Source organism: Gobius niger (assembly GCF_951799975.1).
Source record: "Gobius niger genome assembly, chromosome: 23".
NCBI lineage: Eukaryota > Metazoa > Chordata > Actinopteri > Gobiiformes > Gobiidae > Gobius > Gobius niger.
In genome coordinates, this window is record NC_136874.1 from 11982427 (window position 1) to 12001667 (window position 19241).

The following is a 19241-nucleotide window of genomic DNA, read 5'->3' on the forward strand; positions in this document are numbered from 1 at the left end:
CTGCGCAAAGTCGCCGTTCTGTATGCAAAACCGCTCTCGCCTCGCAGCCATGTTAGTCTATGTCGCTGTCTCTTGTGCGCTGTGAATTGCGAGCGAGCAAATCAAGAACTCTTTCTTCCGTATTCTCATCTCGTCTCAAATCAAAACGCCTAACACTGTAAAAGCTGCTTTGTCTCTCGCTCTCCCCGGACGTCTGGAGGGATCACAGTGAGAAATTGCATTTAAATGTCGGCCACCGTGACAGTTATGACACCGATTTAATGCTAGCGCTGACACTTTTCTCGCATACATTAGCATACTTAGATTCTAATGAAATGATCTTTTTTTTTCTCTTGCTTCTCGTCCTCGCAGGGCATGATGTACCTAGAGGAGAGGAGGCTGGTCCACAGAGATCTGGCGGCGCGGAACGTCCTGGTCAAATCGCCCAATCACATCAAGATCACGGATTTCGGGCTGGCGAGGCTGCTGGACGCCGACGAGAAGGAGTACAACGCGGACGGAGGAAAGGTTGGTGTAAGTGTCGCCACATGCATGTAGGTGTTGTGTTGTTTGTCCTTGCAGTGTTATAATATACATAATATACTTAATACTTAAAGCAGTGGTTCCCAAAGGTTGAGGTTTCATGGTTTAGGCCCTGATTAGCATTGGTTTTGGTCCAATTTACTTCTGGTTTAACCCTCGGTTTAGCTGTAGTTGATGCTGGTTTACTCAGAAGAGAGTACAGAGACCTTACACTCACACAGAGAGACAGGAAACAAATCCACAGTCAGCCAAAAAAACATGCAGAACATGTCTAACAAGAACGTTTTTATCGGTTGCAGTGGAGTCGATGTGCACTGCATCATTTTTACAGCCACATAAGTCTCTCCCAATAGAAACCATTAGTATTCCCCGGTATTTCTCACGGCCTTTATACACTTAAACCTCCTGCGTGGAACATTTAAGAGATAATAACCCAGCTAACACATTCATCACCTTATGTAGATATTTAACCCTGAAGAATTGGCCCAGTAAAACATGCAAATGTGTTTCATCTTTCCTTGTGGCCCTATTGACACATCGGAACAGGTTTTGGTATTCAAGCAAATCGGGCCTTAGGCGGAGAACATCCTGGATCAGTCAGTAGGTGAGACAAAGGAATGAAATGCCTTGAGTGGCCTTATATTCACTCAAATGTTTGCAAATTGTGTGTTCAGAACAAAGTAGGGATCTGGCCAAAGTCTATGTAATGGAACTATTGTGTTTAGTAAAATCGTAGTTATGCAGCCCTACTGTCTTCTCATTTTTCAGTGTAGGCTATTGCTTGCTTGACTAACCACATTATGCCACATCCTGTCAAAGTTCTTAAGGTTTTACTTCATCCAGAATGGTCCCGCTCTGTTTTTTTTTATACACCGGGATATCACTCTGGGCCCTGCACCAACGTTCGCTGATTGAGAAAAGTCGACAGTTCACATTTGTTTTTGTTTTTTGCCGTCACATGTTGTTCTCGAGCAGCATCACGCTTGGGTCGTGGAAACGATCCACAAATGGCGCGAGTCGAGAGTTGTTGTTTTGTTTTGGTTTTCAATGAGCGGTACATGACCAAAAACACATTAACAGTAGGTGAGTTTCGTGACTCATAATCCTACGGAACTGCTAATAACATAGCGACAACGGCACACGTCCGCCCTTCGCTGATTGGTTGCTCCACTTCCTGTTTACTCCACTTCCTGTTTACTTTACCATTGTTCCACGAGAGTCCTGAATGCTGGCCAATCTCAACGCCCTTCGTGAAATGAACTCTTCGAGTCATCCAAAGCAAATACTACCGGAACCAATGAGGGTCTACTTTGTTTGAAATGATCTGAAGGTAGTTTGAAGACCGTCAATCCGATGGAATGTCATCAGCGTAAAAGTGATGAGACATGCTGCATACACTGCCCAGGTTACCAAAGTATTTACCATCACACACACACACACACAATGCTGTGTTCGGCAGACATATACTATAGGTCTTCTCCCTGTAATAACTTCCCCGTGACCTTATTTGAGTATGCTAATGCGCGGGTATTTATAGCCTGAACGTCTGTCTGTCCTCGCTAAACGATCCCGACTTCTTGTGGGTATTGTCCGTTGGCCGTCGTCAGCACAAAACATGGTCGCGACCGCGGGAGATAAATCAACAGCAGATGAAAGCGCCGTGCCGATACCGTTTTTCCCATAAGAGCAGGTATCTGTGTCAAGGCCCCACACGGATACGCGCAAACAGACGGGTAATTGCCTTGTTCACTGGCTCCTAAACTGGCCGCGGTCGGGAAATGGAAATCACGTGCTTACGGTGATGGTAGGCGCTCACCGTGTCCTTGTCAGACACGTCAAAGAACTTGGGTTACTTTTTAGGACTACGTTCAGATCAGAACATAATTGCTGTGAAACAATGTAACATTTGGTATTATTGTAGTGTCTTTGTCAGACTTCTCAAAATTCTTTTCCATCTCCCACAGACCGACATAGTTAGTATCCTAAAAAGCACATCCGCTATTGACAGGAGCGAATCGATCAGGTACTTGGCTCATATCGGCGAAGTGTAAGTGTGCCTCAAAGCAACGTCGATTTTCCAATATTTCACAAAAGCCAGATTAGAATGGCGTCGACTGTCAACAACTGAGCTGTGAATAAATACAGGAATTATCCGGATGTCAAAATCAAAGAAGAAGAAGAAGACCTGACTCGTGACTATTAGGACCAGGACATCACATTTAAACACATGTCCCCTTCCTCTTGGTCTAACCGATGTGTTTTTGTTTTTGTCCTTCCTGTGACAGATGCCGATCAAATGGATGGCCCTGGAGTGCATCCACTACCGGAAGTTCACGCACCAGAGCGACGTGTGGAGTTACGGTGAGGGCTCTGTTCCACAACCCACCTTCATCTCCACATTCCGTATCTGACCGTCCCCCTTTTTGACCGCGCAGGAGTGACCATCTGGGAGCTGATGACGTTCGGGGGGAAACCGTACGATGGGATTCCCACCAGGGAGATCCCGGACATACTGGAGAAGGGAGAGAGGCTGCCTCAGCCGCCCATCTGCACCATCGACGTCTACATGGTCATGGTCAAATGTAAGGTTTTACTCAACGTAATGTGTGAACACTCAGATGGTCAGTCATCTGTTTGGAAAAGGCAATGCCTGTTCATCAACTGATTCTAAGCAAAACTGATATAGGACCATCTTACTGGAGCACTTGGCCTCTAGGAATCCAAGGGGGCTATGAAGGAGCCATAACTGTATGAAAAGTCATAGAAAATGTGGCACTTTTTTGCCATGGGCTAAGAAAGTCTGTAAACGGTGTGGCAGTGGCTACATATGAAGCTTACCACCACCAAATGTGGAGTAAAGGAAAAGTGATCCATTGTAAAGTGCTTTGGGTGACTTGTATCATGCGAAATGTGCTCTACAAATAAGATTCCCTTCTATTGTACGTGTTTAGGATTGATTGAAATTCATATCATTACACAGTGACCCAAAATACCAATTCTAAAAGAAGATTTTGAAGACAAGAATCCAATAAAACACATTTTCCAAGTAGTTTTTATTCTGCCACGGCAGAAGTCCACAATCCCCCTCCGTTTCATCTTATTCAGATCTTTCTGCAGCATGTGCGAAGAGATGCTGCGTAGTGCTCTCAGCCTTTGATCCCGGCGCTGACTCTCGCTCCTTATTGTTTCTAAATCGTGTTTGTACACCTCCGCCTGCGAGCCCGCGGCGCCGCACATTCACCACACTTTAATCAAATACTGCACTCTTTTAATATTCATCTGCTAAATATTATTGGAGCTGCGAGGCCTGGGTGCTATTGTGGAGAAATGGAAACGCAATGCAGCAGATTTCTCTCCAAATCTGGAGTTTTCCTAAAGGGAAACTCCGCTAACCCACATTTTATAATAACCAAATGTGATAAATAAAAACTTTATTGTGTTGTAAATCCATATTTTATTACACGGTAATTAAGTATTTACCAGCGCATTACAAACCGCTTATAGTCATAATTCAGCATTTGTTAGTAGAAGTAGTTTTTGAATAATCAGAGAAAGTTGAGATTTTTCTACAAATTGTTTTCCCCCTTAAATGTTTTCAAATATGACCATAATATGGTTATGCCCATATATGGGCGATTCCAGAAGTGCTGTCTGTATCTATTCACCTTATTCCGCTCTGCCCACTTTTGCCTCTTTTTGCCTTGTCTCGGCACTTCTGTTGTTCTGACACTTCCGGTTGAGCATGAAGCCCGTTCATTAAGAGGAGAACGAGGGGAAAGGTTTGCAGCTAAAATCTGATGCTAAGTCAGTTGATTTGTGTAAAATGTCCAATGTTCATTTGCACCAACAAGTCAACACTGAAACGTTGTTTTTGTATAGTAACTGATTTTATCTGGGTTTCTCCAGTCCAATGTTAACAGACAGGAGAAAAGGGGCGGGCACGATTCATGGGGGCGCCCACACAAACTTCCGGAAAAAGGTGAATACAGACGGTATCTTCGGAATTGCCCATATATGGTCATGTTCGAAGCAGCCAGAGGGAAAAACAAAGAGGAGAAAAAAAGTGAACTTTCTCCCGTTCCTCAACCATTAGGCTACTTTAACAAATGCTGAATTATGAAAATATTTTTCTACTAAATAAAGATACAGCGACATGGAGTGGAGCAAAGTGTTTTAAATGACAACCATGAAGCTAATGGCATTCCAGGCAACTGATTTTTTTAATAATACGATGCTAACCTTATATGAACGTTTCTCCACACCAGATACAATTCAAAATGTTATCATTTGCTGCACTCCTCCACTGGGGGCCGCCATTGCTGTCTTCATCTCATATCTGAACTCGGAGCAGTCTGGACATCTTTTACAAGTTGTAATTACAAGTTGTAATTACCACTTCAGGTGACATTTCAAAGCATTTTTCAAGTGGGAGGTGGGAAATTTACCAGTTGACATTAGCTTCATGCTACATATGCTGTGCCGTTTTTTTTTTTTTTGGTGTCATTTGTGAGGAATGTTCCACAGTGTGACTTTAACTGTTCAAATCCTAATTCGGATAATTCCAGTGAAACAGTCGCCCTTATTTACATTTTTACATTTTGCCCCGACCCCTTGAGGACCGCTCTGGCACATGGACCATTCTGCGCTTCGACCACTTCCAGCGACTGGCCGCCTCTCAACGCGGACTGTCTGAGGCCAGCGTCGGATGACTTTTACGCCGTCTCCAAAAACTCCCACGCACTCATTCGCCCGCCAACATTACGCATAATTAATTACCTTTTCAGCAAATATTGTTTCACTTCTTCTTAATACTTTCTCACAATAAACCCGCGCGGAAAGAGAAGGACGCGTTCCAGCTTCAACATAATCCAAAAGAAATGTCATGCTGTAATTATTATTGTGCAAAATAATAAAAAAAAAAGCATGTTGTGCCAAGTGGCTTTTTGACAATGCTGTGTGTGTGTGTAAGCCCCGCAGCCATCTTTGCTAATAATGTTGCCAGCGGATTCCTTCGCCTCGAGCGGACAAGTACATATTTTTGGCGCTGTCCAGGTGCTAATGCGTCAAGTGTGATCGCCATAACAAGCAGGAAAACGCTTGAGGCCATATATTAATAATCATATGCTTAACAATGTTCTCTCCAGACCCCTGTGGTAAATAATACAAAAGCTATTGCAATGTCGTACCCCAATTAAAGGTATATTGAAGGAATCAGTGGGGTACAGCCAATTTTGGATCTTGGTTAGAATTTGAATAGGCTAGCTATTAGTGGAATAAAGTCTGTAAAAATCAGTTTTTCTCTTGTTTTTAGGGGTTCAGAGTTGATTATATCAGAAAGGAATGATGGTGCCTTGCAGGCAACTGGTAACTGGTAAATATCCGACCTCCGACTGGGAAAAATGCCTTGGAGTACGGCTCAAACTGGTTATTACAACTTGTAAACTCGGAGACCTCCAGAGTTCTCCGAGTTCGCATGCAGATGAAGACAGTAATGGAGGCTCCCAGCTAATGATACGACTTTAACAAAACCACTACATCAGTGAAGTGAACTTTACTTTTGGTTATTAGGATGTTTTGAATTATTTGACAGTGGAGAGACGTTCATTTAACATTAGCGTCTTATTAGCTAGCTGTTGTAGCATTGGCCGTTTTGTTTACATATGAGTTTATACACCTGGAACGCTCCGAGGTCGTCGTAATTTTCAACTGGGAAAAATACCAGTTACCAATTGACTTTGTGCATAGCTTCAAATCATAACAACGCCGCCCAAGAAGTGACTTCCTGTTTCGATGCAGCACGCCAAAATAAAAGCACGCAGCTCGTCTCAGTCATTTGTTCAGCATTCGGTGACAATAATAAAAAGAGGTGAAGCTCGGCAGCATGTTTAAGATCACAAATAAACCAGCAGCAACAGCTTAAAGTTTAGACATAGCGAGCAGCAGAGCTAACGTTAGCATTTGACCTGTTGTACAAAAACAACAACAGACCTTAGAAAAATTCCTATCACTGATCCATGGGGCAAAGGGGCAAAAGATGTCCATGAACGGCTTTTATCATCGGAGCAGCTTCACCATTACTTCCCCCAGAGCTGAGATGAGGCGGAGCCGGGGCTGAACTAATGCACTGCTGAACGAACTAATGAATGAGACGGTGTTTTTACTTTGCCATTATTTCTTTAAGAAGCACAATTTTAATGAAGAAAATGTGCTTTGTTTTTCTCCCACTTTTGTACCTTTGCTGCTTTACAAACGGATATCCTGGACAATTGTGTTTCATCCTCCACACTGTAATTTAACCGCTACCAAGAGTTTATTTTCCAAACTTTTGTGTGTCTTATTCTTCAGAGCAGATTTGAAATCATCCCCGCACTCGTAATCATAGTAATTACGCCACAATCCTGTTCTTTTCGGATAGATACTAATAACAGGCTGAAGTCTTTTCCCTCTTTTTTCCGTTTTTATACAAAAGTTTAGCCATAACTTTGTCTCTCTCTCCCTCAGGCTGGATGATTGACGCGGACAGCCGGCCCAAGTTTAAAGAGCTGGCGGCGGAGTTTTGCCGAATGGCGCGTGACCCTCAGAGATACCTGGTCATTCAAGTGGGTGCACATTTTTTTCAACTTCCTTGTTCCTCCTCCAACATTTCGACAATGTTCGATAGACTGACTGAGTTGACGCTCACAGGGGGACGACCGCATGAAGCTGCCCAGTCCGAATGACAGTAAGTTCTTCCAGAGCCTGTTGGATGAGGAGGACTTGGACGAGCTGATGGATGCAGAGGAGTATTTGGTGCCCAGGGGCTTCAGCATGCCTCCCCCGTCGTACTCGACGCGACCTCGAGTGGACTCCAACCGGGTGAGAAATGAGAAACGCACACAGTCACTTACAGCGGGTCATATAAGTACATATACAGCAGTATACAGTCTGCAGCAGCTGACTTTTTCCTCAAAAAAACTTGTCAGCCTCTTGCTCTTCCGGATTTGGTAGTGTTTCAGTCAGCCAATGGCGCGACAGTGTTTTCACTGCATATCAATCAATATTTTAAAAGTTGGAGATGGTAATAGGTGCAGGACCCTCTGTGTATTGCACAATTCGGTTCGATAGGATTCATGATACATGGCTCACAATAACCTCACGATACTGCGATAATCAATATATTGCACAAATAGCATGACAAGGATGTATCTCAATGATAATAAACATATGCGATTTTTCCTTAGGTCAGGTGTTGAAAATTAGCACATGTGCTATAACACTGTTTTTTTTTTTTCTAAACAACTACATGCTACATAGTTTATATGCTTAACATTGGTTTTCATGCACATTATTCCCCTTTCTCTTGCATTAAAGGAACAGGCCACCGTTCGCTGTTTTTCCATACTGAGATATGTTCATACCTGAGCTTAGACGAGTTGATACGTACCTGTTTGGTCTTTGTGCCCGTGGGTTAGTGTGGTATCTTCTAACTTCAACTCCCGTTTGGAGCTATAGGAATATGTTGGGAGAAGCCAAATCCTAACAACATCTTTGGTCGTTTTGCATGTCTGAGTGGCCACACAAAGACCAGACAGGTACACATCAACTCGTCTCAGCTCAGGTAAGAACATATCTCAGTATGTAAAAACGGTGGACTGTTCCTTTAAGTGGATCCCAACTTACTGGAAATGGGCCGATTGTCTCAGGTGTCAACGTCACTGCTTTATTTACATTTCATTACTCCAGTATTGGCTCTCAATTGACTGTAAAAGCAGTGGAGCATTAATTTGAATGACATCATGAAACGTATCGATATCTGAAGAAAAACATCAACATTGTACTGTGCTGCAAAATATCGCGATATATCACAAAATCGGTATATTGTCAAAACCCTATATGTCGTGGATACTTGTGGATTTGCTTTAAACTACGTAATATATAAATGCTTCTGTTTTCTTGAATGCATGTGTTTATTCTTGAAACTAATGGCTAAAATAAGATAGGACTGACAATGACTATAACTTTGTGCTTAGTAAAAGTTAAAGGTGCATTATTGAATATATATTAGTTCATGTTTGGCCTATAGTGACCCAGCAGCAGTAAGAGTGGTTAGCATGGCGCCTTTGCTTTCCATCAGTGGCCTCTCTGACGCTCTGGGATCACTTGCTTTCATGGTTTCTGGTAGGTTTTCCCTGCTGATGGAACTATCTCCATGGTTACGCTTACATTCCCCCCCAAAAACCCTAAAAAACGATTGCTCCTGGAGAAGGCACTGTGACAGAAAGTATGGGTGCCATGCTAACCACTCATGTACAGCCGCTGGGTCACAAGCTGTTTTCTTAGCATTAAAGTTCCTTAATGCACCTTTAAAATAGTGACACGGTCAAAACTGATTTGCATAGAAGTAATTCAACTTATTTTGCTTTGGTTTTATGCAATTATTTAGTTTTATTGTAAGTGTTGCCTACTATCTTTAAATACAAGATATGTAGCATTTACATCCCATACAGTGAGAGAAAAAACCCTAAGCCTAATAAGGACTAAATTACAAGTAGGTTTTTAAATGTAGTATTCATGTGAGTGGGTGCACCAAAGCTAGCTTCTGTCCGCTTTGGAAACCCATGTGGCCCTAATTAGTACTTGCCAGCGGTACTTTGTCTACCCCAAATCTCTCTTAGCTTTCCACTCACCTCTCCTTCACTGTCTTTAATTTCCAGTTAAACGCCGTCCACACTCGCTGTCCTTTATGCTCAAGGTGGTTAAGAACTTCCAATACTCCGCTGATTTGCCGCTAATGGCCGCCCTCCATCATCTGTACCTGGGCTTGTGTGGCTCCCCACTCCCACGGCCCCGACTTTCATTACTCAGGACTCTATAAGCAAACAGCGCAGTCGCTCGTATAATAGCCGCCCGTTAGCTGATAGACAATGGGATGGGCTGTTTGCATTGTGGGCTCTAGTGCTGTAGCACACACTTGTACGCGGAGTGACCCAGCTCGCGCCGCCGGCTCTGTGTTCCCAAGTGGACAGCCACGGCAAATATTCAAGGACAGCCACTCCATCAAGTCAAGAACTCTTCTGACTATGCGCCGGGAAGTTTGGACTTCTTTTCGGACACTCCTAGTACTGATCTCTCTCTCCTCCAGTGAGCTTTGGAATGTTTGCCAACACATTTGTTTACACTGCATCATCTCGCTTTTTTTCATTAATTCGAAAGGAATTTCAAGTTCTGAGTTGGACCAAATGTCTATCTGGGATTCAGACTCCTCCTATAATCATGTAAGGGGGCGTGGCCTCACAGAGGGGGAACGAATATGTTTTGGGAATCACCATTCATCACTTCTTTTAGCTGTTTTCTGGCAGGTTTTTTTCACAGCAGATTGTAGTAGTAGTAGTATAGTAGCTTATTATTATGTGTGACGTCACAGTATTTATGGGCTGTTGACCCACTTTGCTCCTCTCCATGTCTCTGTATCTTTATCTGGTAGAAAAATATATATTTCCGTCTATGTCTCCCCGCTCTGACTGCTATCTATAAAACCTTGAAAATTACATTCAAAATGTAGCATTAATGGTTTCCTCAGGAGAAATAACCGATTCCACAAAGAAAAAGGAAAACCCTTTGTAATAGGAAACAGGATCAAGCCATTTTGTCAATATGTAATGTTATCCATTAGGCTCCATGTTTGCGTCTCGCACTAGCAATGGGCTCCTCAGCAAAGAGCGTATTTTATTAAGCAAAACTGTGTAAACAAAGTAAATAGGGCTCTTTATGCCTGCAGCTTGATATGTTATATACCAGGTCTCATGAGCGAGAAGAAGCCTCTGAGGGAAGGAGCAAAACCGCCTTAACACATACAAGGCATTCATACTAGCCTTGATTTGTTTCTTTACTTTAGAACCTTTATAGAAATGTTTTGCCTTTCAAATATAATGGAATAAAAGCAATAAGTTCTCAACAAGAACACCACAAGTAAAGTTCAGAGGTTGATGACTTAGTTACGGACCACCTCTGACCACCTCTGACCACCTCGTGCAGTGTACATCGTAGAACTGTGACAATATATCGATTTTCCAATATATCACGATATTTTGCGGGATGATACAATACCGATTTTATTCCGATATCTGTACTTTTGATGACGTCATGCATATTAATGAGGCAGCAGTGCTCCACTGTTTTCACAGTAGAGGCCAATAATGATCAAGAATTCAGTCAGGACAGCAGTGGGCAGCACTACAGTTTCAAGCACTTGAACCACACATCGTCACACGAATAATTTACTTTTAATAATAGTTTTTAGATTTGTATATAAGATTAATTTGGGGTTGATTTGTTCCTTTTTAAATAGGACTGTGGTTTCTTGTTTATTTAAATGTAAATGAAGTCACTGACAGATCTATAGACCCATTTTCAGTGAGTAAGTCAGGGATCATTTATAGACACAGAAAAAAGGGGTACAAAGTACATGAAAAAAAATGTATATGATGAATAATGTGCAGTATGTTAAAATGAAGATTAAAAACATGATGACGTATCGTAGGTTATTTTTGTGCAATGTATCGATTATCGCAGTATCGGCGTATCGTGAGATAATCGTTATCGTAAGCCATGTATCGCGTATCGTGAGATAGCCAGAGGTTCCCACCCATAGTAGATCGAGTTAAGTTCAGTTTATCTTTTGACGTGGCACCGTGTAACCTAGAACGTTCCACCCTGTGACTTTAAGGACTTTATAGGACTGTCCTTGTAACGTCAGTCACGAAAAAGAAAGTTCAAAAATCTACTTTGACTCCTCCGTACAAAGTTAGCTATTCCGGTTGCAGTCTGTTATCTAATCCGCGCCGATTTGCTCCCCATACTTGAAAAGAAACGGCGGATAATGGCTGACTTTGAAGAGTTTTGGGGGGAGGCGGACGGATCTGATCAGAAAGGCATCGGGAGTAGGTGGAAAGAAACCTCCCCAGACGCTTCCTCCCTCCCTCCTTCTCCCCGTCTGCTGTGTTCTCTCTGTAATTGCCGCTATAGTAAGCAGTTGGCGGAGTACGGCCCGGGTGAAACAGCCCGCGGCAGGCTAGCGCAGCGCCGCGAAGAGGGCCTTTCAGCCCGCCGTGTCATGTTTGGAGTTTTCTTTTGGGGCGTTCTGTTCTTTGCCGAGGTTGAGGGGGCCCGATCCGTTGGCTGTCCCGGGAGGATGTTGCGCGCATACCTACCTCGCACAGACAGCTGCGCGGGTCGAGAGGAGCGCTGCCTTAGCTCCAGGTGATAAAACAACTGGTTCAAAAGTGCGGAGAAGTTGGAGTTTTTTTGGCAGCAACACAAGAAATGTTTGTTGATCTGGCGACCTGGAAGAGTTGCGTAAGCTCGCTTCCACTTTGATAATATTAAGTCATTTGTTTGTTCTTTCAAAGAGACACGCATTACTAAAATCCATGGATAATCTTTTAAAGGAGAAACTGTTGCATTACATTGTGTTCCATGATTAAAGCTTCATTTTGTCCATTTACAAAACATGAAGGGACTCGTTTCATTGAAGAGGAAACCCAGAACTCGGACACTCTCAGCAATGACTTCAATGCGTCTTCTCTTCCTTGTCCTCAGAACCAGTTTGGCTATCGAGACGGCGGCCCCAACCCCTCCGAAGGCTCCTCGTCTGGGGCCCAGGCCGGAGGGACCCAGGAGGCGTCCGGGGGTCCCGCTCTGGACGACCAGCGCTGTAACGGCAGCCTGCACAAGAAGAGCAAAGGCCAGGCGCCGGGGGAGGACATCGTCGGGCAGCAGAGGTACAGCCAGGGCCCGGCGGAGGACAGCGTGGGACAGAGGTACAGCGCGGACCCCACCATCTTCCTCAGCGACAGTCACCGGACGTCCCGAGGAGACACGGACGAGGACGGATACATGACGCCCATGAAGGACAAGAGCTCATCAGGTACGCAAGGTCACACACAAGGGAAATGAGTTCATTATTAGTTCACGAGTAAGTTGTGTTTCTTAATGCGTTATATAATTGTGCCTATGTTACCAAATCCAGAAAAAAACCTTGGGTCCAAGTGATTCATTGAAGGATAAAGTGTGTTGCGAATGGCATAACATAAGTGACATTGAAGCAAACAACATCCACAAGTAGGTCAGTTATGTTGCAAAACCAATGCCTGGCCTTAAACTATAGTGTAGATAGCTGGATCTATACCGTATAGATTTCCCTTTGAAACTGCTCCATGGAATTCACCAAGTGATACTTTATGCTGGACAACACACACTTCTGAGATGTGGAGGTCAGTTTCGTGTGGCATCGATGTCACGACAAAATCCAGGTGTCACGGATTTTAGCGGTAGAAAAAGAACCAACCAAAGTGGGATTACTGAACATTGCGTGGTTGAAGTAATGTTCATCCACAGACATGTATGATGTAGATAAAGTCATAATGATCAGATTGATGTTGTTCATTAATGTACCAAAACCAAATAGCTTCAGTCAGGTAGCTGTAGCCGTAGAAAAGTCCAGTGATCCTTGTGTAATGTTTTTCCATCACAGTTTATGAGCAGAAAACCATTTGATCTGTAACATTTCGTTGACTTGATAGTAGTTACAAACATCCACTTTTCACTCACAGCACCTACCATTAAAAAAGTCTATTGGTATCGGTCATGGTATCGGAAGCAAAAACGCTGGATCGTGCATTTCTACTTTTGTTCTGAAGCTGCCTCTGCTTCAGCATTCCCAGAACTTCACAACTTACAAAACCTGCCTGAAAATAATTAGCATGATTGTATGTGCTTAGCAGGCCATTGCTACTCGCTACCCTTTGTATACTGCAAACGGCACGGTATGACTAAAATTGATTCTGACTTGACAATTGTGCAAGCTAAAAGTGTCGGAATTGAAAATGGCACAAAACCCTGTAAGTATTTGTCCAAATCAGATTATGTTTTTGTTCATCAAAGATTAACCTTTAATGCCTTCCACGCTCATTCTTCACAAACATCATCTTTTGTAGTCATTTCTCCAGTGATTGCAATTCCCCCTTGACGTCGCGCGGTGCATGTTGGCCCAAGTCATGCCTTTGATCATAATTCAGTCCATCACCCGCTCGCAAACTGCACTCTTTGATTTCTCTTTCTTTCCACAATTCCAAATATAACAAAGCTCGCGGCGAAATGCACATCTGATCCGATGTCAAGGAGCAAAGAAGAGTGGGCACAATCAATAGGTTTTGGCACCCCACTATTACAGCGCTTGGAAGCTCGTGAAGAGGGGGTCATTTGCCGGCATTTCCGCCCCCGGCTGATGGAGTACACCGTGCCAAGGAAGTGCTGGCTCGGTGCCCGTCTGCTCCGGGAAAAGGCTGTCTTTATTTTCATTATCCTCTCCGCCTACAACTTCTCCGCTCATTAGACTAACATTTATTCCTCGTGCATTTTTTTGTGTGTGTCAATTTACAAATGCGATTCCGAGTTGTGAAAAAATGTGAGGATGTGGATTTAAATGGGTTTGATTGGTTTGCAACTCGTAATGACTGTACAATTATGTCCGACTGAATCGCGAAGTAAGATGAAAGACATTAAACATTGCTGAGAGATTGTGAATTGTAAATATGTTTAAGTAACTGCTACAAAGAAATTTACTTTATTCGATGTCACACAGTGGGAAAAATGTGACTTCTTCTTTCTACTGTACAGCTCTCCAACATTTCTTGCTTCACTTAACCATTCTGGAAACTAGGGATTACCAAAATCTATCTTGCAACCAAGCAAGAACAACCTTTAGACAACTGGGTCAAATGTAGTCCATGCTCTAGGTTTTTCCAAACTGGATTTGTATTTTCCAATGCTTTCTCTGGGACTTTCTGGACTCTGATCTCACTTACCTTTCCCTTTTCTTTGTTCTCTTTCCCTCTCCCCTGTCCTCACCCCCAACTCTCCGCTTTAGAGTTTCTGAATCCGATCGAGGAGAACCCGTTTGTCACCCGTCGCAAAAACGGCGAGATCCATGCCTTGGACAACCCAGGTTACCACAGTACGCCCACCAGCAGCCAGCCCGGCAAAGGGGAGGACGAGTACATCAACGAACCCCTGTACCTCAACACCTTCCACAGCCCCGCGGACCTCGGCTTGGAAGTGCTGCGGAGGAACGGCTTACCTCTGCCCTCCCAGGCGCCCGCTTCCATCTCCGCGACCACCTCAGGATCCCATCTTCCGTTGACCATCCAGACCAGCCTGCCCCACTACCCGCTCCCCTCCGCCCAGCCTTCTCCGGCCGGCTTGGCTTGCCACCACCTCCCGCCCGGGCACATCCTCCACCACACCTTGAAACTCAGCAACCCGAGCAGCCAGCTTGGCACCTCAGCCCAAGCGATCCAGGCGGGTCAGTCGGGCGCCTTGACAACCTCGGCGCCCATGGGACTCGGCACCCTTCCAGCCTACCAGGGGCACGCCTCCGCCACCATGCACCCGGCCAGCTTGCTGAAACACGGCATGCACACAACGGGCAAAGGCAGTGGCAAGAAGCTGAAGGTTACCTTTGACAATCCGGAATACTGGCAGCACAGTTTGCCGCCGAAATCATCAACTCAGATGGGGGCCGACGCCGCGCAAGCCGGCTCCACCAACGCTAAGCTATTCTACAAGCAAAACGGACACATAAGGCCAGCGGTGGCCGAGAACCCCGAATATATGTCCGAGTTTACCCTCAAACCCGGAACCGTCCTGCCGCCTCCTCCGTACCGGCAAAGGAACACTGTCGTCTAGAAACCTCCCCCCTCCCTACCTTCGAAGACTTTTGCCTAAACGAACATCTCTCTCCTCCTCCGGTATCCATGGTCCCATCCAGAGGTGGGGCTAGCAATACGCCAGAAAGTGGCTCGCTAGCTCCCCAGCATCTTCCAACGATGTGCCATCCGCTGTAGACTGTAGCGACGTTCCAAGGAGAGGTCCATAAAACGCGCAAGCACCTTTACCATCTCTAGTCCATTTTGGTTGTAGATAGACACTAAGCTCCTAGAACGGGATGGGACGTACTGTTCTCGGGACGTACAGTATTTTCGGAAGGACTTGAACTCACTGCCAGTCACTGAGGAGGAGTTTTACTCAAATTTTACAATAAGTCTGCCGGTAATAAAGCAGACAAGACTGTTCTTTGAAGGGATTCTCTTGGTTCGCAAAAGACTCAACGGACAACTGAAACGCAATCATATCCAATCGTTTTGCCTATACTAATATAACTATGTGTTGTCCGATTTTCCATCCAATATGTGACATTATCTTTCTACTGTACCTGTGATACTGTGACGGCCAAAACGACAGCTTCTTCGTTGTTATTTTTACATGCTTTTTTAATGTGTGTATTTGCGTTCAGAAATGCCCCAAACGTGCCGGGCGAACTGCTGTTGTGTCTATGGTGGATTGGCGCATTTAGACGAAGCCTTTCCTTTGCACGGTAAACAAAGTGCCAACACCGGCTGTCGAGCGCTGAAAAAGACCTAGCTCAGAGGAAGACACACACAAAAACATGACGGATAAGCAGTAAGTAAGAGAGACGACACCAGCACAGCACACTGTAACTTACTTACATGGCTATTTATGTTATTTAACATATAGGGCGACATTGTTGGATAGAGATGTTTGCGACAGGGTTAAATGAAGCTTCCAATTGCTGCTAGCTAATAATAATTGGACCTAACAGCACAGAAAGTATTTATTTTGAATAGAGCTTTCCGTTATTTTAAAATTTATTTAAAAAATTGTGCCAATATTTCAGTACATTTATTGATTCTAACAGATATTAATATATAAATTATAAGTTTTAGCATTCTTCTCACGATATTTATTCGAGAATAAAATCAGGCAGCCTTGCCGTTTTTACCAGGCGGATAAAGACCCTTAGTTTGTTTGACTAATGTAGATTATTTATATAAGACGGTCTATTAAAATGGGTTTAGTTTGGAGGAAAAAGTCACAAAATGAATCAAATGGGCTCTTGCTCTCTACTGTAGTTGAGAACCACTGACTGTTTTGGATCATTCTCGCAGAAATATACAGTACATGTAAGATATAATAAGTATGTCTTTGCGTAATGATCTCCGTTGTGTCAGTTTTCCCACTTCCCTTCTACTGAAACGCCTATTTATTGACTGTGACTTTGCGTGTCTTTTTTGACTTGTGCATTCAGACTCCTACCCACACAGAGAAGGAATCACATTTTGATACAACACTGAAGTACCCTTGGGAATCCTCGCTACTACTGAAGTGTAGGCAACGTGCCAGTCAATGCTGCTAAAGAAGCACTGGTGTTAACAGCCATCACTGCTCCCGCCAAGCCATACAAAAACCTGTGCGAGAAAGACGTTGCGAGATTTTATTTTTGACGTAGCCGATGTTAGCGTGTAGTCCGTTTGCAGTTTTTGCGTATGTGTTTGAACTATTTTGCTGTGCGGAGTGTTTTTCCCTCCCCCCGTCGAGCACTTTTGATCCAACCGTTTAAAAAGGAAGAAGTCAATGGAAAGTACATGTTGACGTACAACCGCCTGGCTTGGAGTGTTCCCTTATTATGAGCGAATTTAGTTAGCTTCAAACGGTATCGCTAACGCCGCTTTGATGATCTCATCATTTTTTGATGAAGGGGTCTTTTGTAGTCCCTTCGGGAGCCGTAATGAAATCCAAGACAGCATTTAATATGGGTGTAAAATATTTATAGAGGGCTTGTTTATATGGCGTGATGGAATGGTGGAAAAAAAATTGGTTTTCCCAGAAAGGACGGCGACGGTTGGGTTCGCTCGTGTTTGCTATAAATTATCATGCGGACCCTGGGAAGGTGTTTGTTGGAGATTGGAATTCAGATGAGACTTAGACCTGACTTGTTTCGGAGTGCCCTTCATGAGCCCCCCCCCCCAGGTCTCCCAGAGGAACTTTTTTTTTAGGAGAGGGGGGACTCTTAAACGGCAAACGCAGACCAACACAATGCGAATGAGTAGAGGTGCAAGAAAACCAGGACGTTTCTTGTCACAACCCAGTGTTAAGCTTATTTCTCTTGCTCATAAAAGGCAGATTGTTAATGACATCGGATTCAAAATCTCACAAGGCCAGTCTTCTCTCCTTGGCGAAATAGTACTGTATCAGACTGAAAGACGTACCGCGGGATTGGTAACTAAGATCTATTTTCAGAGCGAGAGCTTAACCCCACTCTTGCCCGTGTTGCCGGCAGAAGTGCGCATTAACAAATTGGCAGGACATTTAATCAGTGAGAATAAATCGAGGGCCTTTTTCGGTACATTTCTAGATTTTTATACTAGATCCATGTGCCAGCCTCCGTAATTCCTTCAAACGAACCAAGGCACATAAAACATTTCCCATTTATGTATGAAATCAGTACGCCAACTTTTTTCCATCTGATAAACTGTATACGTGGCATTCTTAGAGTATTGTCTACTGGTTCCAGTCCATTCATTATGCCATTTTATTATTGTTTGTGCCTCCGGTGTTTCGGAGCCAACCAATGCCACGACTCCACTCTCAGAAGGTGAAGGAGTCGGAGGAGGAAGTCAATGATCACTTAGCGAAAAAGAAAACGCAGCAATGTTTGGAGAGTCGAATGAAAAAGGCAGGAATTGTGACCAAAAATCGACTTGGGCCATTATTTTTAACAGGTTAGGTAATATCCCACTTGGCAAGATGGCCGCCTTGTCAATCTGGCCGTGAGTCGGTTTCAAGATTAAGCGACTGCTCAGACAGATGGTTTTGAAATTGGGGTCTTGCCGTGAAATCGACACCGTCCAACAAAAATCCTGTACATGGGAAATCTTTTGATATTGTTTTCTGCTGCTAGACTACTATTTTGTTTTTGTTTTTTTACATCTTTTCTACGATTTTTCTCCAAGCCACGGTGCAGAGGCATGTAGCCACCATGTATTGAATAAAATAGGCTAAGACTAGTCTAATGTACAGTCCAATATCATCCTGCATGGTAACGTGTGTTTTACTACCCTTACTACCTTTGTATGAATATAATCTACCACCTTTCGAAAGTGGAACGAAAGACTCCCTGCTATTTTTACCGACGTTAGTAGCACAAAACGGGAGTCTCAACTTTTTTCTTCGTGTGCATTACCCTGTATTGTTTTGGGATTTTTTTTTTTATTTATTCAAAAATGCCGTCGTAAAAACATAGCAGCGTTTTTTGTTTTGTTTTCAGTTGCATCTTTCTTGCACAATATGTCGCTTTTGGCTGTCATTTACTATGGTGTTTAAATTATCAATCTGTACAGAATCTTTTTTGGGGATACTACCACATGACAACAACAAAATGTGAATAGTATTTTTATAAAAAACCTCAGCCAAAATGTGGTGAATTTGTAAATATCGGAGATTTGGGATCGCCGTCTCCAAAATACGAGCCGTACATACAGTATTTGCTTTATGTAAGTGTGTCGTTGACTAATTTTCCCCCCCAAGTGCTTGTTGATTTTTGTTTTATCATGTGGAATTCTTGTTCAGTGGACCTTTTGCCGCAAATGTGTAAAATCGGTATGACGAAAGATAGCAACCATGCAAACCGTTATCGCCCACTACCCAAGCTAATGTTAGCATACCTGTGAATCCCCCAAACGCTGCCAATCCGTGTGGAATTTTTATCCGAAAGTACAACTGAGCCAAGTTTTAACCACAGCCTTCCCAAGTGCATTCATTTGTCACATTTGTTTTGCATGCTTTGAATCAACACCACGACATGGCAGAATTGTTAGCTTAGC

The 19241-nt window shown here is 43.7% G+C and overlaps 1 protein-coding gene across 4 annotated transcripts in view; it reads left to right on the forward strand.

Annotated features, from left to right (window-relative positions):
* LOC306981807 (receptor tyrosine-protein kinase erbB-4-like) overlaps positions 1 to 16261 on the forward strand; it is a 494462-nt gene extending 478201 nt beyond the window's left edge. For 2 of the 4 annotated variants that reach the window (XM_079581507.1, XM_079581508.1), the window contains exons 21-27: positions 352 to 513; positions 2808 to 2883; positions 2958 to 3104; positions 7024 to 7121; positions 7207 to 7377; positions 12100 to 12427; positions 14429 to 16260. In XM_079581507.1, the coding sequence (XP_079437633.1) occupies positions 352 to 513; positions 2808 to 2883; positions 2958 to 3104; positions 7024 to 7121; positions 7207 to 7377; positions 12100 to 12427; positions 14429 to 15246 (1800 nt within the window). In that variant the 3' untranslated portion in view covers positions 15247 to 16260. Of the gene's footprint in view, positions 1 to 351; positions 514 to 2807; positions 2884 to 2957; positions 3105 to 7023; positions 7122 to 7206; positions 7378 to 12099; positions 12428 to 14428 lie in introns of all 4 variants that reach the window. The other 2 variants (XM_079581509.1, XM_079581510.1) reach the window with 2 other exon arrangements.
* Positions 16262 to 19241: the final 2980 nt, after the last annotated feature.